General features: G+C 44.7%; 3 protein-coding genes and 1 non-coding gene across 9 annotated transcripts in view; 3 read left to right on the forward strand and 1 right to left on the reverse strand.

Moving 5' to 3' along the window:
• The first annotated feature begins 80 nt into the window (after nt 1-80).
• On the forward strand, nt 81-14891 carry PRPF39 (pre-mRNA processing factor 39). 6 transcript variants are annotated; one of them, XM_072038047.1, is made up of 16 exons: nt 123-234; nt 1640-2013; nt 2997-3122; nt 3301-3369; nt 3473-3635; nt 3763-3881; nt 4513-4680; nt 5399-5564; nt 5963-6070; nt 8196-8360; nt 8677-8803; nt 8891-9159; nt 9723-9907; nt 11349-11423; nt 11979-12099; nt 13246-14891. In XM_072038047.1, exons 5-16 carry the CDS (start codon nt 3549-3551, stop codon nt 13297-13299), a joined length of 1644 nt encoding a protein of 547 aa, XP_071894148.1. In that variant the 5' UTR covers nt 123-234; nt 1640-2013; nt 2997-3122; nt 3301-3369; nt 3473-3548; the 3' UTR covers nt 13300-14891. The 6 variants fall into 6 exon arrangements, with proteins under 6 accessions (XP_027314083.1, XP_071894148.1, XP_071894147.1 ...); XM_027458282.3 differs by lacking the exons at nt 3301-3369; nt 3473-3635 and having other exon boundaries at nt 81-234; XM_072038046.1 differs by lacking the exons at nt 123-234; nt 3301-3369; nt 3473-3635 and adding an exon at nt 536-680.
• On the forward strand, nt 9237-9322 carry LOC113843922 (small nucleolar RNA SNORD127). The gene has a single exon (XR_003497867.2). It is a non-coding gene; the product is annotated as a small nucleolar RNA SNORD127 (small nucleolar RNA).
• A 444-nt stretch (nt 14892-15335) lies between the features above and the next one.
• FKBP3 (FKBP prolyl isomerase 3) lies at nt 15336-19939 on the reverse strand. The gene is made up of 7 exons (XM_072038053.1): nt 19778-19939; nt 19578-19679; nt 19361-19468; nt 19152-19287; nt 18099-18166; nt 16566-16663; nt 15336-15666 (listed from the first exon to the last, which is right to left on the reverse strand). Exons 1-7 carry the CDS (start codon nt 19886-19888, stop codon nt 15612-15614), a joined length of 678 nt encoding a protein of 225 aa, XP_071894154.1. The 5' UTR covers nt 19889-19939; the 3' UTR covers nt 15336-15611.
• Nucleotides 19901-22327, forward strand: part of FANCM (FA complementation group M) — a 72386-nt gene continuing 69959 nt past the window's right edge. The window contains exons 1-3 of the mRNA XM_027458277.3: nt 19901-20572; nt 20648-20820; nt 21493-21570. Of these exons, the coding sequence (XP_027314078.3) occupies nt 20011-20572; nt 20648-20820; nt 21493-21570 (813 nt within the window). The 5' untranslated portion in view covers nt 19901-20010. The remainder of the gene's footprint in view (nt 20573-20647; nt 20821-21492; nt 21571-22327) is intronic.

Raw genomic sequence — 22327 nt, forward strand, 5'->3', positions numbered from 1 at the left:
CTGAGGGGACGGGGATGGGGGGGGGGAGGGGGGAGCCGCCATTTGGCGGGCGGGAGGCGGCGCGCAGCGCGCAGGCGCGGGGCCGGAGGGAGCGGGGGCTCCGCGCGCAGGCGCCAGGTTCCCGGAGCGCCGGCGCAGCGGCGGGCGCGGGCTCTAATGCGCAGGCGCGGGCCGCGCGCTCGTCCAGTGGCCGGCGGAGCGCGAGGAGGCCGCAGCGCGGGGGCACCGCGGGAGGTGCGGGACGGGGACGGGGCCGGGGCTGGGAACGGGGGTGTGGGGACGGGGCTGGGAGCCGTGGGGAGGGGGCGGGCAGCGCGGGCCTTGCACCGCGGGGCTGGGTTAAGGCCGTACGGAGCGAGGCGGGCGGCACGGCCCGGCCTGGCCCTGCCCCGGCCGCGGCCCAGCGCCGTGAGGGCCGCGCGGTGCGGGGGGAGGGGGGGGCGGGGCCGCGTGCGGGGCCCGGCCCGGCCTGCGGGGGGCGGCGGGGGCCTGCGGGTAGCGCCAGGCGCGGCGCAGGCGGCGGCATTCGGGGCCTGGCGCACGGGGCTGCTCCTGCGCTGCGTGCCCCGGCCTCTCCCGGGGGTAGGCCCGCCGTTAGGGGGGGCCCCGCCGTGCTGCCCTTCCCTTGGGGCGTTCCGGAAGGCGCTCGGTTGGAAGCAAACTGCTGGAGAGACCTGGAGGTTGTGCTTGAAACGCGGAGTGTGTGTGTGTGTGTTTGTGTCCCTTTTTTTTTTTTTTTTTTTCCCTCTTCCCGTTTTCCTTCTAATCCGAGGACGTAGCTGGAGCTGGGGGAGGTGTTTCTTGAGCTGGAACACATCGCCCGAATCAGCCAGAAGTGGAGAATATCCATCACGTCTCAGAATAAGTTTAGGTCTTAAAACTCTTGTATGTGTAAGGACAGGTTTGCTAGCCTTCTCAGTTTTAGAACTACGAACAGAATCACCCAGGAAAACTGTATTGGCTTGTTTTTATACCTTGTTAGTTATTTGTTGTAGTTTTTTGGGAAAACCCACAAAGATTTGTGTGTGTATGTCAAAACATACGATGGGTACGAGCTTCTGTTTTAGCTGTGGATGAGACTCACGAGTGAAGCAGATGTGATGAAACACAGGAGCGCGTGAGGCACGTGGGAGACTCTTGAATGGTTGAGAATTAGGAAACTGCTCGAGTGTTACCTTCTGCAATCTAATGTAGGAATAATCCATTCACGCTCATGTTCCTAGTTTAACTAGAAACTTGCCTCTAGTTGTTTAGGTAAAATCCCTATTTTTTGAATGCTTTAGGTTTTTTTGAATTTTCCATGCTCTTATATTAGAGCAAGAGAAAGATCAATATTAATTAGCCGTTTTTAAAGTAACACAATGGGATACATCTTAATACCTTCAGCTCTTTATTTGTAGCTTAACCAATCTACTCTTTGCAGCCATTAGAGAGGGTGGGCAGCTTTCTGATTTAAGTAATGGCTATTAGGAATAAAAGCTTCCCTCATCCCCTCCGTATAAGTAGGAACAGCTACAGCTCTCAAAGCCTTTTTCTGCTAGTGTTGCAGCTGAGTTAGTGACTGCATGGCCTGATATTTCACAGCCCAGTTCTACTCGGATCTTCACTGCTGGAACGTTGAATATTTTTATTTCCGTAGGATAGTACTGCAGGACACCTTTAACCTCAGCCATGGAGAACTCGGATAATACAGAAGAGGAGAAGACGACAACAACGACTGTAAGCAATGACAGCACAGGCAATGGCACCGAAACAGCAACAGAAGAACAGCATATGGACTTCAGTACAGAAATTATGAGTGTAACTGAGATGGAACAATCACCTGATAGTTCCCCTGATTTGAATGAAGAGAACGCACAAGAAGAGGGTGAAATTCCAAATATCGAAAGCTTACAGACGACAGATATTGAGGCTGGCTTCCCTCCAGATTTTGACAAGTTCTGGAAAGTAGTAGAGGACAATCACCAGGATTTCACAGGATGGGTATATCTACTGCAGTACGTAGAGCAAGAGGTTAGTATGTGCCCCCTTTTTCCTTAGTCTTCCAGAAATAACGAAACAAAACCAAATTAGCTAACGTATTCCAGTAACAAACCTAGAACAGTCCATCAGGCCTTGATACGTACTGTTTTAAGACAGCAGTTATTCCAGTAAGGAATCTAGATCTGTGTGTCAGGCTTTCATACAGTTTCAAGACAGTCACTGTTATCGGTGTTGTCAGCAGAGATCACAAAACAAGAGCAACAATTTTTAAGGCAGTGTTAAAACAGTAATTGTTTTGAAAATGTTAATAATGTGAGTTTTTTTACACTTACAAGAACTTTGTTCCAGATTCTAAAGGTGAACCTGCCTGCTAGAACTTGTTCTTTACTAGAGATAACTCTCTGCAATTAGATTTTGGTAGTAAATAATCACCTATAATGCAAACAGAAAATTCTTGCTAGCTTTTTGAAAGCTAGGCACTTAGGCACATTCAGTATTACTAAAAACATGTTGATCCCACTTGAGTTTTGTATCACCCTTCGCAGCTTTTGGTGAGAATAAGCTCAATGTGACCTCCCATCTGTTGCTTTCATTTGATTCTTAACCACGTGCCCAAAAGCATGAATGGATTTTCACACAACATAGGACTGACTTGTGGGACTTAACTGCAGGATACTTGAATACAGAAGTTTTGTTGCTTCTTGAGCCCATGTAAATTCATGAAAAACAAAAATTGCGCAGGGCTGTAACAGGAAAATGACTCTGTCTAAGGAAGTCTCCAAGCTGTGAACTTTGTGGCTAGGAAAAGGCTACTGAAGACACTTCATCGTTTTTGTCCTGTTTTTATGCTTCTCCTGGTCTGTGAGATGGTGGAGATGCTGTACTGCGCTGCATGGCTGCGTGCTCTGCCTGCAGCTGTCGTTCCTGGACAAGATGCCAGCTAGATGCTTGTTCTGTTCCTCAGGCTGCATGTTGGAGATAACGTATTACCTTTCACTGTGTGTTTCTTGCAGAACCACATACCGGCTGCCAGGAAAGCGTTTGACAAGTTTTTCACACATTATCCATATTGCTATGGATATTGGAAAAAGTATGCAGACCTCGAAAAGCGACACGACAACATTAAACAGTCCGATGAGGTACGTAGGTAGCTGGGCGAAGCAGTTGCCGTTGGTCCCGTTGGCCAAATAATGACTAACGCGCTGCAAGTCATTTGGCTGCCAGTACCTGCCACACGTGGTCAGGTCTGTAGGGATTTTGTTTGCACTTGTCACTTCTGTGGCATTTGTAGCTAATGTTTTCTCTCTTTGTTGGCAGGTGCGTTAAACCTCTACAGTTTGTCAAGCTTTGCAGTGCAAGCCTCTGTATTACACTGCAGCTTAACAAGTAGGGCAGGGCTTTTCTGTCACTTACATTTATTACTCATTTTCAAAGCAATATAGTTGGTTTGCTGGTCACAATTGCTACATCTTATTGCATTTTTGGTCAGACGCTGTCAATGATGCTCTAATGGGTCTGTGCCCTATGGTCTGTACCCCAAAGCCTGCCCACACAACCTGGTCAGAATGCAGGGACCGCTGCGCTTTGAAGATCAAGACTCTGCACGTGGAGATCAGAACATTGCCATGTTCTATCCAACCTCCACCCGAATGGTAATGGTAGATTATTTAAACAAAATTCCAGTACTTAGTATTTCTAAGGTTCACCGGACAACACAGTGTTGCCTCTCTCTTAGGACACCAGTGAGTATTTGAAGTACAGTTCATGTTCTCTTCATAGGTTTATCGCAGAGGGCTTCAGGCAATTCCTCTTAGTGTTGACCTTTGGATACATTATATAAACTTCTTAAAAGACACCTTGGACCCCGATGATCCTGAAACTAACAATACGATTCGAGGGTAAGTTGAAAGCAGCCTAAGTGGTACAAGAAGCACGTGCAGATAGTTACATAACTTAAACACCGTAATCCAGCTACACTAAGGGGCTACCTAATAACAACCTGTTATAGGGAGTTCTAGGAGTTTATGGAGCTAAACGGAGTAGTGGTAGACATTACAACGTGGTACAAGTTGTGAACTTCAGACTGCACCTGAGAAATGCTTTGTGAAGCTCTAGAGTGGTATGCAGTGCTGGAACAGGTTCTCCATAGAAGATTTTTAATTTAATTTCTTGGTGATTCTAGAATATCTCAGCTCATCTGCTGGTAACGGTCCTGGTTGAGTAAACAGGATCTAAGTGCTAAAGACTGTGTGTTTTCTTAGTGTCTTGTATTTTGGCTTTTTTCTGTTAACTTTTTTTGCTCTGTTATAATAGTACTGGAGAAAACAGGGTAAGTGTGAACTCTGAATCTCTAGAGATCTTGTGACAGATATCTAGAAGATACTTTGAAGAATTTAAGTAATGAATTTGTGGGATTGCAAGTAAATGAGGACATCTAGAATCTCTAAGCAAAATCTCTAAATAAATAAAAACCAGAACTATTCGTTGCTCTGTCACCGCATCCAGAATCAACTGTAAATTACTTTTCAGAGCCTACGAACACGCGGTTTTAGCCGCTGGGACAGATTTTCGTTCTGACAGACTATGGGAGATGTATATAAACTGGGAAAATGAGCAGGGAAACCTGAGGGAAGTTACATCCATATATGATCGTATCCTTGGAATTCCAACACAGCTCTACAGTCATCACTTCCAAAGGTAAAGAGAAAACAAAGGAGTAGCTAATGCCATGAACTTGTCAAGCGCATGCAAACCTATTTCTGTAAATGTGAAAATATTTATTAAGAGCAGCTTAAAATAGTTGCTTAGCTTTATGTATTTGTTTATTTACTCATGCTTTGACTAACTTTTAAGTACTGATATACATTTTCAGAATATGGTTTTACATTAAAACACAAATTCTGCTGTGGAATAAAGTAAGGCACTGGAAGTGTCAGTGAGAAGTGGGGATGTCTTTGAAAAAAAAAAAGCGGAAGAGCAATTTTTAAAACTTACTTCCTTGTGCAGTGCTTGTTTGTGGTTAAACATTAATTTTGTTGAAACCCAAATAGAAGTACTTGGATAAGTGTTAGGTAGCAGAATTCTGTGTTAGTACAGAGAGGTTAAGAGGGATCCAGAAGCTCTAGTTAAATTATACAGCAGTCTTCCTTGTAATTTTCGCAGACCTAAGTGCTCTGTTTTCACCACTGAATTTTCTTGTCCTTTAATTTCGCTTTCAAATGTAAAGCTTCTGAATATCTGAAAAATAGTGTGAGGTTTGTTTTGTGCACATGTTGTCACAAGTTGCATGCTCATTTTTGCTCTAGGTTGATAAAGTAATAAAGAATCCCAGTAGGGTTTATTGTGTGTTCTGGTTACGCAGAGTATTAAAACAGAAAACGTCAAATGTGTGTTGACTTGTTTCTAACTCTCTTAGGTTTAAAGACCATGTGCAAAACAATTTGCCACGAGAACTTCTAACTACGGAGCAGTTTATTCAGCTGCGCAGAGAACTGGCATCTGCGAATGGCCACAGTGGGGAGGATGTGTCACCTGGAGATGATCTGCCCTCTGGTACTGAAGATATAACTGACCCTGCCAAGGTACACTTGCAGAGAGAGTTTGTTGGATTCCTTGCCCTAATCTGTGGCTAAGAGAAGTATATATTTGCAGACAATCTAGTGTGTCTGTAGCAGATCTGTTCACATAGTTTTTTGCATATCACTGCTCTTTGTCTGTAGAGCATACGCTTCCAGCATTTTCATAGGTATCAAAGAAATGGAGTTCATCATCGTTAAGATGAGACCAAAACTTCACACAGAAAACAAATTCAATTGGGTTGCGCTAAGAGCCAAGGTATCATCGGGGCAACGCCCCCCTCCCTTCCCAAGCTGTTTCGTATAGCATTTAGTGCATCTGTGCTACTTTGCCTATATTACTGTTATCTTAAAGTGCACTGTGGTATCTACCTGTTACATTTTTTTTAACAATTGTGTTTTAGCTAATCACTGAAATAGAAAACATGAGGCACAGAATCATTGAGATTCATCAAGAAATGTTCAATCACAATGAACATGAAGTCAGTAAGAGGTGGACATTTGAGGAAGGGGTAAGTTCATTTCTTTTTTCTATGTGAGGCAGCATGTGTCAGTTTTGAACAAACTGGGAATTAAGAATTTTGATTAACAGTTAGGCAGGCCTTACAGTTTAAACTGTGGTGTTTTGAACAAAGATCTAGCTTTACTTCTGTGCCATTCTTCTTATCAAAAAGCAGCTTGTGAGGTCAACTCTGTCATCTGAGGATGTAACAGTCTTCAAACAGTATTTGGAGAGAGGCAAGATGGTGTAATGTTATTTTACTGAGTAGTCTTTAAATTTACATGTATGAAATGCTATGCCAATCAGTACGCACCTGGAGTATTACAAAATCACTGGAGTTGCTACCTTCCTCCCTTCTTTAATTGAAAAGGTAGGCATGTCCTAAAAGCAGAGTGATGTTTGTGTTTGCACGTGTATTTTTTGGTTGCACTCAAGTCTGAAATCAGTTAGTTTTGTTTGCCAGAAGTAGCCATCATAACCTGCAGCTTCCATATATAACATGTTAGAAGTAATTAAGCCAGTCGTTTATTTATCAAAATACTTTCTATATAGAATTAAGCTTAATTACTTTTTAAAAGCAGCCTGGGTTTTTAATTCTCAGTTTGGCAAACATGTTATTGTATAACATTTTGTTCTTGTCTTAAATTTACATCACACTCTTTGAAAAGATGATATTGAACAGCTGGGACAGATCTCAGAGGTTCTTTAATAGTCTGCGCGATCTCAGACCTGTTCTTACATTACTCACCATGCTCTGTTAGAGTAGGCAAGGTACCTTATAAGCCAAAGGAACTCAAAAATACAGCACTGTAATCGTTCCTAGCACAAAGTCAGACTAAAGCGATCTCCCCTTTCTTGTTACACAACAGCCTAAAGTGCTGTTGTTACCAGTTCTGCGTGTTGCAGGAACACTTTTGTACGAGATACCTGTCCTAGAAGGAAGCAAAGGATACCAAACTTGTTCCTAGAGGAGGTGAGGGTCAAATATGCTGATGTGTCGTGTGAGTGTAGCTGTTATACTCACAGGATCAGGAAGCAGTAAGCTACAGATTATTGAAGGTTTGAAGAATGCTACAACTGCAGACATGCCGTAGAATAACATGTTTCTGATGGGTTTTCTATATTGCTCTTGGCCAGAATCTATACCTGCTCTACTAAAAGTATTTCTTCTCCATAGATACTAACATGTTGGGTCTATAAAGAGTGGAAAACAAAATTATGCAAGTCTTTACAAGGGACAGAAGTGAGGTCGATACACAGTTGATGTCAGGTAGCAGTGATGGAGGCCACTTAGACCTTCTTTACTATTACTTCAGTGGCACCAATGCATCTGTGAATTTATCAAGACAAGGACCTTACTGGATTCCATAGTAGAGCTCAGTAAGGAGTGTGGAGGGGATGATGGGCTTTAAGTTTTGTGTGGCCTTGAAGGATTGAATGTTTCTGCTTAATTATAAAACTTCTCTGGAGACTTGGATGGATGTCTCTGGGGTAGAAATGTACAGGAGAGAAATTATGAGGTGAAATTAAAACTGAAGAGAAGAAAAGCAAAAGATCTCTGGAAGGATGTTTTGCTACGTTGAGTTCAAAGCAGTGTTTAAATTTTCCCTTCTGAACTCTGTCCATCAGAACTCCTCTTGTCAGGAGTAAAAATGCAATCTTGCTAGCTACTAAATAATCAGCTTAATGTAAATATTTCATCTGAAGTTCAATCCAATGCTCTGTATTTCCTTGCCATGTTTCTCAACTAAATTTGGAACTTAATTTGTAGGATGTGCACTCGTACAATGGTAAGTACTTTGTATATTTGTATGTGGACAATAATTGTTATTTATAATGTCCTTGTTATGTTGTAACAGTAGGTTTGCAAGGGAGTAATTGACTTGTTCTTCAAGTTCTTTGAACACTTGCATTCAAAAAGCTTTATAGGCAAACAAAGCATTGGTGTAATGTAACTGTCAGCAGTTGCCCAATCAAGTGGGATTATCCCACTTGACTGACTCGAATAGGTGATGAAGAAACACTCCGAAGTCCTGCTTATTTCAGTGGCATTACTTGAATGGCTTGGGGTTGTTTTCTAACCCATTTGGTTGTATGCTTGTTAGTCATACGTTGCCAACCTATCACTCTTGCAGATAAAGAGGCCTTACTTTCACGTAAAACCTCTGGAGAAAGCTCAGCTGAAAAACTGGAAAGAGTACTTAGAATTTGAGATAGAAAATGGAACTCATGAGCGAGTTGTGGTCCTCTTTGAAAGATGTGTTATTTCATGTGCCCTCTATGAGGACTTCTGGATTAAGGTAAGGGAAGTGGTTTACCACTGATCTCCTACCAACTGCATACATTGATCTAGTGACTAACCTTTTGTACTCTTGTTGAACGTTGTTCATATATAACTATATCTGTTGCATTAGGAGATGGTCTGCTTGCAACCAGATTTGACTGCTGCATATGCCAACTTCGTTGCCTCTCTACGTCCTTCCTTACAGAAACTAGTCTAGTGGTTCAATAAAGGTGCTGAATGGGTTTAAACAAGAATTTTATCGTTCTGTCAGGTATTTAAAGACAAATATAAGCTGTAATATTGTTCAATCTCTGCTCTGTTTTCAACTATAGTATGCCAAATACATGGAGAATCATAGTATTGAAGGAGTGAGGCATGTCTACAGCAGGGCTTGCACAATACATCTTCCCAAGAAACCGATGGTTCACATGCTGTGGGCTGCCTTTGAGGAACAGCAGGGTAAGAACAAGGTTTTTACTGGGAGGGATTCTGTTTTGAAGAAGCTGTTGAATGTATAATTTTAAGGCATTTTCACTGGTGTTTTAGGCAACATCGACGAAGCAAGAAGAATCTTGAAAACATTTGAAGAATGTATTCTAGGTCTAGCTATGGTTCGCTTGCGAAGAGTAAGCTTAGAGCGCAGACATGGAAACATGGAAGAAGCTGAACACCTGCTTGAAGAAGCCATTAGGAACGCCAAGTCAGTTAGTGAATCGTCATTTTATTCCATCAAATTAGCTCGGCACCTCTTCAAAGTACAGAAGAATCTTCCAAAGGCAAGAAAAGTGCTGTCAGAAGCCATAGAAATTGACAAAGTAGGTGTTTCCTCTTTGTTTTTGTTTTTAATACAGCAAACTGTTTTTTTTTTCTTTCTGAACCCCTTTTATAAATACGGCAACAATGATGACAGGCATTTTGACTGTATGTAATGTTCCATTGCTGCATGGAGACACCAGTCCCTCTAAACTGATGTTGCCATATTTACAGCTTTCAACTCTGGAAATTTGCAAGGTCTTTAATCATATGCGTAACTTGCTTCATACCTTCATGTTCCCTCTTTAGAATCATAAAACAGTTATGGGAGTGTTTGTATCTCAAGGCAAACAAAAGTGACCATGTAGGCAGTATTCTTGAAGAATTTTGTGTAACTCTCCAGCCCTAACTGTTAGCTCAACATCACATCTGTTTTTGTAGTGTTGGCTAACTTCTGTTCTATTTGTGAAACATATTGGTCATCTCTGACCTAGTTTAAGAACAAGATGTTTATATTGGCTGTCTTAGCATATGCTTATGTTTCAGAACACATTGTAGACATGCATTCAGTGTTAAATATGATATGACAGATCTGCAGCTTCCGATACTTTATTTTTTCCCACAGGAAAATACAAAACTGTATCTCAACTTACTTGAAATGGAGTACAGCGGTGATCTCAAGCAAAACGAAGAAAACATCTTGAGCTGTTTTGATAAAGCTGTTAATGGTGAATTGTCTATAAAAATGAGGATTACATTTTCTCAGAGAAAAGTGGAATTTCTTGAAGACTTTGGTTCTGATGTAAACAAGTAAGATATAATCTGTGCAGTGGCCAAACTAAGGTCACCAAAAGAGGGGTTGTAAAAATAGTAGGAAAGGGGTAGCATTAGCTGCGTCCATAAGGTGTTATTTTTTTTTTGTCATCAGCTCTCTGAGGTGTAGGTGTTTTTCTAAACCAAAGTCCTATTTTGACTATCTTGAAGTAGAAATTTCTTTTCAGAAAGTTACCCTTTTTTTTTTCCCTGAAATACCTAATGCCTTATAATGCAAAATCCTGTTGCCTGTCACTTCTTACTTTAAAGGGGGATGCCTCTCAAAGAGAAAGTGAAGTGTTCTGCAACACAGGTGTAATATACTTCTGTACCCTGAGTCGCTGCTTCATGTTAAAAGCTGCATTTTTTTGGTATTTCTCTACATTTAGAAGTGTTAACAGTGCTGTATGCTTACATGGGAGGATCAGATATTTAAGTGAAATTTGCACTTCTATTGCTAATAGCCTTTTTTCATCTTAATATTCTCTAATGTAAAATTTTTTTATTTACATTTTTCAGCTAATTAACTTGGAAAGTTTAACCATGAGTTAGTTTTTATGCTTTGTATGTTTTTTGAAAAATAGTTTCAACTTACATTGACTCCGAACACTCAAACTTGCGTGGCAGCTGAGCATTGCAACTTTGGAGTCCTAAACAGTCCAAACAAAATTAAATTTTAAGCTCTCAAATAATATGAGAGGGCAGAATCTGTACAAGAAACTTTTCACTAAGAGCAATATTGATAGAAGAAGTATTTTTCAACTGATATCTTGTAAACTGTTTTATGCAGCAAATGAACTTTATATTTAGCTATTCATGTGAATTTCAGTTAGGAAATGTAAGTCTTAAGCTTTCACTCATCAATAGGTGGTTATACTTAGTACATGAATACTGTAACTCTTGTTCTGTGTTAGATACATTTGTTCTTTCCATACCATTTGGGAAAAGGCAGTGGGTACAACTTCAGAATTGTTTTAATTCTGTGTAATACTCATTTCCAGTAGTCAAAGAAGTGCAGCTTCCTAAATATCAATACTCCTATGGATAGCATCAACACTTAGGTGAAGTAATTTAATTACTGGAAGGAGTAGCTGTATCACAAACAAGTTGTCTAAAATCTCTCTATAATGTTTGTTTATAAAGAACTGTGTGAAGCACACTAAAAGTTGAGCAACATGTTGGGAATTTTTGAGGTAACACTTCTGAAAAATTTTTTTACTCTGCCTTGTGGAATCCCCCTTCCAAATTACTTTGTTTTGTTTTCCTATCTCCATTGTTGAATCACTGGAAAAAAAATACTGATTATGATTGAATTTGCTTTAGAATGTTTTAGTATTTTTACATTTTGAACTAGACTTCTTAAAATGGTTGCTTATATTTAAAACATTAACATGGAAGTGGTGAACAAAGTGCTGTTTTTTTCTTTTGTCTTCTTCAGGCTTTTGGATGCTTATGATGAACATCAAGCACTTCTAAAGGAGCAGGATTCTTTGAAAAGAAGAGCAGAGAACGGGTAGGGAGTGTGTTCACCTGAGGTTATACACCGACGATAGCTTATGCAATTCTGGTAGCTGCAACATGTACTCCACTGAAATGTCTGATACAAAGCATGTAAATGCTTTGGAAATATTTTGGAGAACAATCTCAGAGGCTTTTTGTTTTGTTTAGTCTATACTAGCTTAAAACCTACTGTTAGAACAAAATAACTTTTTAATCACTTAAAAGTATATGCCAGGGCTATGCTATTGGCTTACATTTGGAAACATTTATTGGAAGTTAACTTTCAATTATGTATCGCAGGAATAACTAAATACTGTTAAAAATAACTAAATCTCTAAGGAGATACATGCTGTAGGTGTCTCAGTTTGAGCATCAGTTTAATTTCAAAAGCAGACTGTTGTGCTGAGCACCACATACTACCATCTTTTTTTGAATCGTATTCCATTGCTCTGTTTGGACAGGATGCCAGCTTGGAAAAGATTCCTTACCCTTATCCATTCTAGTATTTCCTACACAGACATTTTTCAAAATCCAAGATACCATTTACAAGTGTATAATAACTTTGCAGGTCAGAAGAGCCAGATGAAAAAAAGATGCTCACAGATGACCCAACTATGGCATCAGCACAGATGATGGATGGGGACATGCAGGTCAATCAGGCAGCATATAACTATAACGCCTGGTATCAGGTAGGTGTATACTTTGGTTACGTCTTTTAACACATGTTCTGAATATATGCAAATTGTTGTTTTCCCAGTCACTGTTCTTTGTGGCCAAGAGCCAGCTGGCACGGAAAGGTTGGAATACAACCCTAGCTCATTTTAGTTGCTCTCTTTTCTTTCTGTTATAGAAGTGTAAAATATTTCTCTCTTAGCATGGAGCAGTGCTAGCAGCTTGGTGGCTAGCTCTTCATGTGAAGGGAAGTGTAGGTGAAGGATATTGCTGCCAGAGGGCAATAGACATGTTCTGTGCTGCAACCTTTTGCCCAGGAAGATGACCTTGGGTTACCAACTTTTTCCAGCTAGTTGTTGTTGTTATATCTCAGTATGGGTTGTGCTGCTAAATACCTAAGCTCAGCTGAGATGGGTGCAGCTGGTTGCAGTGAGACCATGGCAACTATCTCAGTGACAGCTTCTGCTAGCTGCAAACTTATAGGCTTATAGGGAATAGTGTCAGGACACTTGGCTCTCCTTGCTTGTGGGGTTTGCTGTAAGAGTGGACACTTTGGTTATCTTCTGCTACTTCCCTTCTGTTGAAATGGAAATCAGGAAGAGCTGTAGGGCAGTTACCAAAGAGGGGATTTGAGGCACAAGAGGTTCACTTTGACCTGTCCTGTATTTGAAGACTTTCTAAGTGCATGCTGCTTAATGCATGCTTCTTAAGCAATTAAAAACACTGCAGGCAACAGTATCTGCTTCTGCACTGGCCTTTGCTAAAAATCTGATCATTGACTTTGCATCTAAACCACACTTCAGTTTTACCTCAGTAACAAAACTGATTTCCAGTAGATTTTGTAAGGTGGTTCAGAGCTTGTGGGCCTTATATTGAAGAGGAACACCCTGAGTTGTTCCACACTTTGCATGCATCCTGCATCTCAATCTGATGTAAAGCCTCAAACAAAAAGCATTGAGACAGGATTGTTCTGGGTGTGACACGGAGCGTGTTGACACTTGTATCACACACTTGTATCACCGCAGCAGATGGTTTGTTCAGAACAATTAAAATTACAAAGGGGTGAACTTAGATGTGTCTTTCGGGAATGATAGATAGCTTAATCAGATCTCCTTCCAGGAACATGGCTGTTCTGACTTGCATTGTTGTGCATCTTTTTCTAGTACAATTACCAGAACGCGTGGAATTACGGACAGTATTATTCTCCTTCAACTTGATCAGAAGAATGAATGAAGCTCACTGTGCAGTTTCAACGAAGAAAGAGTAAAATATATTTTTCTAAATTAGGGATGTTAAAGAACTGTTGTAATACTTGCTTTTTGTTCTTTTGCATGTAAAATGAGCTGATGTTCACAGGGTATGTGTGAAGCAAGATTTGTGTGCTGATAACTGATAAATGGTATCTCTGTACAATTCTAGTTTACTATAAATGCATTTTTTTTTTTTAATTCCCTGCACTAACTTATGGAGCTATCTGGAGAATGTTTTTCAGTCTCATACTGATTCCTGGGGTGGGTTGACCTGCACTGACTGCTAGGTGCCCACCCAGCTGTGCTTTCATTCTCCTTCCTCAGTGGGCCAGGGGGAGAAGATATGATTTAATAAGGTGTGGGTTGAGGTAAGGACAGGGAGCTTGCTTGGCAAAAATTAATTAACGAATTGCTAATTCATAACAGAGTACTAAAAACACTGTCCTGATCCCCCTTCTTCCCAGGTTCAGCTTCAATCTCCATTCTTCTGCCTTCTCCTCCTGTGCTAAGTGGCACAGGGGGATGGTGAATAGGGCTTGCAGGCATAATGCTGCTTCTCTGCTGTTCCTTCCTCCTTGCAACCTTCCCCTGCTCAAGTGGGGGTCCTTCCCATGGGGCATGGTCCTTGATCCCTCGTGATCCCTCGGGGTTGCAGCTCATCAAGAGCTTCTCCAGCACGCGCCTGTACCGTGGGGTGCAGTCCTTCAGGAACAGGCTGCTCCAGCATGGGTCCCCCAGGGGCTGCGGTTCTGAGGCACATCCAGCTGCTCTGCCATGGGGTCCTCTGCAGGCTGCAGCAGCGTCTGCTTTATCAGGGCACCCCCTGGGCTGCTGGGGCACCTGGAGCACCTCCTGCCCTCTCTGTCAGTAACCATGGGGCCTGCAGAGATGTTGCACGCATTTTTCTCTTGTTCCTCCTGCAGCTGCTGTGCGGTGTGTTTTAGCCTTCCTTAAATGTGTTGTCACAGCAGTGCAGCTGGCACTCCTTGACTCAATTTTGGCTGGAACTGGCTTTCATCTGACTTGGAGCAACCCCTGCAGCTGCCTGCTAGCAAAATCCTGCCACCTAAGCCCAATACAATGCTACAGATTAAATCAATAAATCCAAACTTTTCTAAAAGCAGTTGTGATTTCTGTTAGCCCCAGCGGCTGCTATAGGAAACAAGCTGGTCTCGGCTGGCTGCCAGTTCAGGGCCAAGGCTCTCCTTTGACCTGTTCTGCTCCCCTTTCCAGGCAAATCATAACCTGCTTTCACCGTGAGATCTTTTTCTATGCCCCAGTGAGCAAATCTGAGACTACTTTGTTTGTAGTGTTATAACAAACTCTTCAGCTTAATATGGCAGCCTTTGAAAGCTGTGATATGTATTTTCTATTCTGTGTGGGGGGTCAAAAATTAAAATGCAGTGCAAAATGATGTTGCGTTCTTTTTTAAGAAGCACAAACTGTGTTTGGGATGATTTTTGTATCTAGAGTTTTTCATGTACACAATGTGAGCAAACTTTTTTCATTTGATCAAAGTGATCATTCTCATTTTCGTAATAAAAGCAAGGAATTCAGTAGTTCTTGGAGCTTTCTTGGGTTTCCTCATTCACACTAAGAATTCCAGCCTCTACAGGTTCTACTGCTGTCTTGTTTAAAAAAAAGCTGTACCTTTAGTATAGAATCACCTCAGGAACTTTGAGGCAGACGTAGTTCTCTTTCAGGAATGGGTTAGTATCATGCCTGACACTTCAAAATATATTTAAAGGTGAAATCTAATATATATGTGTGTTTAAGAATTATGTATGGCATTACAAAGCATCACCTTCCTCTTCCCCTCTAATGTTTTAGATGAACTAATACCATTGGTGAGTGCTGTTGTAAAACCTAACAGCTGCACAAAAGATAAAGCTGAAAGAGAAACACGTTGCTTTAACTTGAGTGTGGTGTTGAGGTAAATACACTCCAGTAAAACATGACCCAGTACAAGAAGGATCGATAAAACCAGTCACGGCAGGTCAGGATGGCGCTACTTCTCCTTCAGCAGTTTTAATTTAGTCTCATGCATCCCTGTTCCCCCCAGCTAAATAGTTTTAAGGTAAGCGTACACGAAAGTAAAATCAGTTGCAAGTATAAACAATGTTTTCTTTAGTGGTATGTTACTGTACAGCAGTTGGGGGGAACAAACTTGGTTTCGATACAAGGCCACAGTTGTAGTTATACCCTGAAGTTACAAGAGCAAAACTGCAGCTGTCAGAAGCTTTCTTGCTCAGATGGATTCCCAGCAGCAAAGAAAATCTTCATTCAATATCCACCAATTCCACTTCAAAGAAAAGTTTTGCATTTGGTGGAATCCTGTTGACACAAGTTAAGGAAGCTTTAAAAAAGACAAACACAACAAAATTATGTTTACAAAGCTTTGCTGAGTGATTTACCACCTGCTCCTTGCCAGTTTTACATTTCCCTGGCCTATGTTACCGTACTGGATTTAGTGTGTAGCCATTGATGCTGTTTAATATGAGTGCTCACAAGATGTTCCGAACCAGCTCTGCAGATACACCTGTATTAAAACATACTGATCATTATTCCAGTTTCTGTTACGATGAACAGCTGAGTTTCACCTTAACTGCCTGAGCGCTGGCTCTGTTTTTGGGGCACTCACGTGTCTCCCTCTGAGAGGTTAGATTGTCTGAAGGCGTACTGCAGTGGGGAGAAAGGTGGGGGTTGTTTTAGCCATTTAGACAACACTTCAAATTATCAGGACATAAGGTTAGGGGAAGAGAGAATAATTCTTTTCCTTATTGCTAATAAACACCAGGAAGGGTTGGTAAAAAAAGTGTTCTGTAGGACCCCCTCCTTCAGTTGTTTCCCAGAACTGCTGCTTCCAGACAAGCTTTGACTGCTTTTTATTCAGCAGCAGCAGACGCTTTGCCTCTCACCCCACAACTACACTTGCCAGCATCTCCCTTTGTGCTGCAGGGGTAAGCATTCAGAAGCAGCTAGAATAAAACCAAGGCAGGAGACAGTAGCAAGTTATCAATTGGTACGCAGTCCCCTGCACAGGAGGTTTGCTTCCAAAGAAAGGGGCAGTTGGCTCCATCAGCTCACTGGACTTACTGTATTCCTTAACACAGCCTGCTATAAGCAGCGAGTGAATGCTTCCCCATTTTATGCCTGTCTGCAAAGCACATCATTCTGCGAGAGGTTTCCAAGTTACTTAAGACAGCAGCCAGTAGTGGATTGTGAAAGGATACTTTGCATCAGGCTGCCCTTTCTTGCCGTACGCCCACTCAGGTTCAATTTCCAGTTGAGCCTTCTCTCCTTTACTCATCGTCAAGAGAGCTTCATCCCACTGAAAACAAAACAAAGACAAACATAAAACCAAAGTCCTAAAGCACTTTTTTTAAAAATGAAGTGCATTTTAGATGCTTTTTTCACCTTGTTCCTATGAAGACCCGTGCACTATCACATAATTTGGGCACGTTTGTCCACCCCAAGGTGTACACTGGGGCAGTTCCATTCTTTCCATGTGAGGAAACATTTACCCTGGACACCACAGCTCGGGTTCATGCTTTTACATTGTACAGCTCCTACTGAGACGATGAGATCAACGTGCTTGCTTCAACGTAAGCATCCAGTTTCAGAGCACATTTACCACGAAGTAGATTAGTGCTTATTTAAGGCTGACTCTTAACGCCTTCTTGTATTTTCAGTGCTTGTGCCTCTCCAAGACTCACCCACTCTGCCCCAAGCTGCTGATCAGTTCAGCATCGTATCAAAGCTTCACAACGAACAGCTGCTACGCATTTCTTGTGACTGCCTGAGCAGTGTCTGGCACCCACACAAAGCACAGGAGTGTTAAGCTACGATACTAAAGCAGAACCCAGGCAACTCCTGCAGTACTGGCCATGTGCCCAAGGCCATTCTCCCCTTCCCAGTGGTGCCCACAAGGCTGCCTTTCTATGTAGCGGCAGCACAGAGGGGCATGTGCATGACTACGTAGAAAAAAGTCGTGTAGGCACAAGATCCTTCTTGTGTTCTTATCTTGTGCAGGCAGCCACCAATAAATATCACCACGAGCTCAGCAGCAGCAGCGCGATGGAGTCGAGCACCCCATTTGCTTTGTGCATACGCTGGCACATCCCTGACACAGCAGGTTTACACCAGTTTCTGTGACAAGATTTCCACAAGCAGGCGGATACACAGAACACTGAACTCTTGGTGCTTTTAGTCTGTCTGGGTATTCCCCTCATGCAGATTCTGCCTTTGCTACCCCAACAGCCAGTGCTGGATACAACAGAGGAATGACAGCACCAGAACTGCAGCTCGGTTCGGCACACGATGGAACTACAATTTGGGGTTTCAGCATACAGTTCACTTAATGGATGAACTGAACTATACGTGAGGAAGCACTGAGACAAATAAAAAGAGATGCTGACAAAACCCCATCTTCTGACTGACTGAAGCACACAATGCACCCAGCACAGAGCCCCGGGAACCCGATAATCTTGCCTATTGTGCAGAGCACGACACAGACAGCAAGAGGCTGTACGTGTCCTGGGAACATGCAGCTGTCAGACCACACGCCACTTAACGAGAGCAGTGACACTGCAGATGGATGGATGCATCCATAATGAATAAATATTACATCCTGCTGATGCAAAAGCTTCCAAGGTGCCTTTCTACCTCGTCAAGAGCCAACAGCTCGAAACCCGCATCGCAGCCATAAACCCTGCAGTGTGAAAACTCTTTTTGGATTCTGAGGGAGTCAGTAACGATTTACTTACACCTCTGATAACTTTTCCTACGCCAACTTTGAAACTTAAAGGCTTGGCAGCTTTTTTCTTCTTTGAACCTGAAAGAAAGTAGTATTTTCATTTGCTTTAACACCACTCCAACACATACAACAATTCCATTGAAACTTGCTGTTATGATCACGCTTTACGTAGCTACCTATTCTTATGATATTACTTCTAGCACACTGACAGATTTTTAGGGGAAAAATTTAGTGCTGTGCACTAAAAACTTTATCAAATGATCAAGGTGCACCAGGAGCTAAAGCTGACAAGCACCTTTCAGATATGGATCCACCGAACCTGTAAGAGCAATTTCTGAATGATGAGATTGCAGATGTCACAAATGGATTACTGAATCAAACAAACAAACGAAAGTCATTAGGGAACCAATTTTGCTTTCAACACTGTAGAAAGATTTTAAAACAGGTAGGATGAATGACAGATGGTATGTGAATGACAGCCCTGCTGTTCCTCTCGCTGTTGAACCACCGCTGCTGGAAGACAGTTTCTAGCAGTTCAGACTTCATACACATGAATCCTCTGATCAAAAGGTCAGGTAATTACTAACATCTCTGCAGTAAATATTGTAGAAGACTACTTCAAACCACTGTCGCTCCAGGGCCTCCACACTTGGGGGCTTATTACAGAAATACACCAATTAGTGGATATTTAGGGAAGCTAACTCATTGCTGAGTTCTGCAGATAAGGACATCTCCCTGAGCAGGACCCGTCCTTCCTCAGGAGTAATTTCTGGGCTTATTGAGTCCTCGCATTTCACATGATTTGTGGCCTGGAGAATGCGAAACTCGAGGCCTGGCAAGCTGCAGCAGTGTCACGTTACAGCCACCAGCCCTAAAATACCACCCGGCCTCCCCTGATGGAAAATCTGAGCGCAGCGGGTGCAGGGCCGGCCCGGCAGCGAGGCGACAGCACGAGCCGTGCCTCTGGAGCCGGGCCAGGCCCACCACGGCTGCTGGACGAACCCAGCTGCTTTCCCCTCTGTGTCTGGAGCAAAACCCCAGCGCTCCGCACGCCCGGCCTCACCCGTCTGCACGTTGGTGTCGAAGACCGTCCCGTCCTGCAGCTTGCCCGTGTACCAGCAGTGCACGGTGTCTCCCTTCTTCGGGAAGTTGGTTTTGTCGCCCTTCTTCAGCACGGACTTGGTGTACTTCGGCGGCCCCTGGGATCACGGCCACAGGGTCAGGGCTGCAGCAGGGCCCCGGCCCGGCCCCCACCTCCCCCCTGGCACCCACCTCGTCCCGGGCCTCCTCGGGCTTCGCCGCTCGCTCCTTGGTCTCCTCCGCCTTGCCCGGCTTCGACGGCTCCACCGCCGGCTCCGCGCCCTCCGTGCCCCGAAAGCGCTGCGGGGGGCGGCGGCGTCAGGGCCCCAAACGGCCCCACACGGCCCGGTACAGCCCCAGTACAGCCCCACATGGCCCCACACAGCCCCAGCCCCGCTCCCGGCCCCACCTGCGTGTGGAAGAGCTGCGTGTAGGCCGCGATCAGCTGCTCCTTGTTCGCCGTCTTGGCCACGTTCTTCACCTGCCCCAGCAGCCGGTGCTCGGCCAGGAACTGCAAAGACACGGCCGTGAGCGGCGGGGCCGGGAGAAAGAAGGGGAGAAGGAGAAGGAGAAGGAGAAGGGGAAGGGGGGAGCCGCTCGCTGCCGCACCGCCTGCGCCGCGTGCTGCTGCAGGAACTTGATGATGTCCTTCTTGGGCAGCGCCTCGCTCCGCAGCTCCTCCGCGCTCCAGGGCTGGGCCGGCGCCGCCGCCGCCGCCATCTTCCCGCAGCGCCCGCCCCGTGAAGCCCCCGCCCCGCTCCGGCTCCTCCGGCTGCGGCTGCGGCACCGCCCCGGGGCTGGGCCGGGGAGGCAGCGGGGAGGCAGCGGGGAGGGTGGCGGCGATGAGCGGCGGGCGGCAGGCCCAGCTGCCCCGGGCATGGCGCCTGCCCCGCGCTAAGGCGGCAGAGCCCGAGCCCGAGCCCGGTGTGGCGGCGGCGGCGGGCGGGGAGGCTGAGGCTGAGGCGGAGGCTGAGGAGGATGAGGAGGAAGCCGACGACCTGCTGCTGGCGGCGGCCGCGGCGGCGGCGGACCCGTCCCCAGCCCCTTTTCCAGCCTCATTTCCATCCCCAGCCCCATTTCCATCCCCAGCCCCTTCTCCATCCCCGCCGGCCGCCGGGTTCTGCCTGGCCGCGGGCTCGCTGTGGATCTACCCCACGAACCTGCCGGTGCGCGGCTACCAGCTCCGCATGGCCCGCGCCGCGCTGCTGGCCAACACGCTGCTCTGCCTGCCCACCGGGCTGGGCAAGACCTTCGTGGCCGCCGTCGTCATGTACAACTTCTACCGCTGGTTCCCCTCGGGCAAGGTGCTGTTCCTCGCCCCCACCAAGCCGCTGGTGGCCCAGCAGATGGAGGCCTGCGCCCGCCTGATGGGCATCCCGGCCCGCCACATGGCCGAGATGACCGGTGGGTGCTGCTGGGCTGGGGGCGGCTGGGCTGGGGACTGGCCGGGGTCCCTAACGCCACCGCCTTCCCTTGCAGGGGGCACCCAGGCCCTGAGCCGGCGGGACCTGTGGGCCACCAAGAGGGTCTTCTTCCTCACGCCGCAGGTGATGGTGAACGACCTCTCCCGCGGGAGCTGTCCTTACGCCGACATCAAGTGCTTGGTCATCGACGAAGCCCACAAAGCGCTCGGGAATCACGCCTACTGCCAGGTAACGCCGCAGGCCCCAGCCCTGCTCCTGATCGAAAAACCCCCAAAGTCACCAAAGTGCTCCGTAAAGTGTGGCTGTTGCTGCTGGGAGGCTTTCCTCTGGCTCCTTCGCTTTGAAAGATGAGCAGAAATCAAGCAGTGCTCTGTGCAATCAATTCAACCTATATTAAAACCTGACAGGGTGAGATGGGAGCATCAGTACCGTCTGAACAAAACTGTAACTTTTTGTTTCCAAATATTTTCTGAACTGAAGCCATAAAAACATCAGCGTGCTTTCCAGGAGTGTTCCTGTTCGCAGGTGCCCTCTGCTGCCTCTGTGCCAGGTTTGAATAGATGCGAAGTGGAGGGATGTGCTGTGTCAGAGAAACGTGGGGCAGCTCACTTGGGTTACTCCACTGTTTATCTTTTTGTTAAACCAACTGAAAAATCATTTAATAATTTACCAAGGTTACTCCGCTGAGTGGGATTAGTGTAATGCACTTAATGGAGATTACATGTTCATGGATGAAATCTTTATAAACTGAACACTTCCTGGCTCCCATGTGAGTTTAGATTTATTCTTTTTAGGGTGCTTTGTTGAGCTTTTTCTACCTAGTAGGTATTTTTGTCAGCATAGTTATACAAGAAAATAATCTCCTTTAAGAATGTTAACATGAAACTTTCCAATTCCTAGGTTGTAAAGGAACTAAGCAAATACACGAATCAGTTTCGGATCTTGGCCCTCAGTGCTACGCCAGGCAGTGACACAAAGGCAAGTGAAATTACTTTCATGGCTTGGATAATACAGTTTCGGTAGAAGCTGTGGTTGATAACAGTTGGAATACTGTGCAGGTTATTGAAGTCGAGGAGAATTCCAGGTAAAAACTGAATCATTTCACAATCCGTTTGTTCAGTGTTTGCCTTCGTGTCGCTATAGACTCTATACTATTTATTTCCTGTCTGTTCTCAAAGGATTTTTTTTCAAGAATACAGACCTACTTGAACCAAAAAGAGCATACTCTTAATGCAAAATGGCTTTTGTATGCTATTCAGTGTGGTTTATTGGGTAGGCATAAGTAGAACTGAGGTTTTCAGTCTAAGGCAGGTGGACATCCAAGTTCAGTTTAAGGCAAAGCTGTGTTTTTTAATTATTTTATGGAGCTTTTCAAGATGTTAGGCCTTTTGTCAAGAGAGTTGTGTAGTGCTCGTAAAGCTTATTATTAAAGAGGAGGTAAAAGGAGAAAACTTTGTTAAACTCAAGTTTTCTAAGCCTCTCTTTGTGCTAATCAGCGTGGCCTAAAGTGCGTGTGCCTCGTGTGGTGGTGTGTGGCAGGGGCTGTGGCTCTGTCACAGTGCCCGTGGTGTAGACTTGGTGCCAGTGCCACCCTGCTGTGTCCCGTAGCTGCTGGAGGTCCCCGCTGCTGCAGCGTTGTTAGTGTGCTGGCTGCCTGGCTGTGCCCAGGCCTGAAGGGAGACTTCTGTCGCTGCAGCCCTCCTGCAGTTTTGCATCCATGAGCTCACTGTGTTGG

This window comes from Anas platyrhynchos, chromosome 5, assembly GCF_047663525.1.
Source record: "Anas platyrhynchos isolate ZD024472 breed Pekin duck chromosome 5, IASCAAS_PekinDuck_T2T, whole genome shotgun sequence".
Taxonomy (NCBI): Eukaryota; Metazoa; Chordata; class Aves; order Anseriformes; family Anatidae; genus Anas; species Anas platyrhynchos.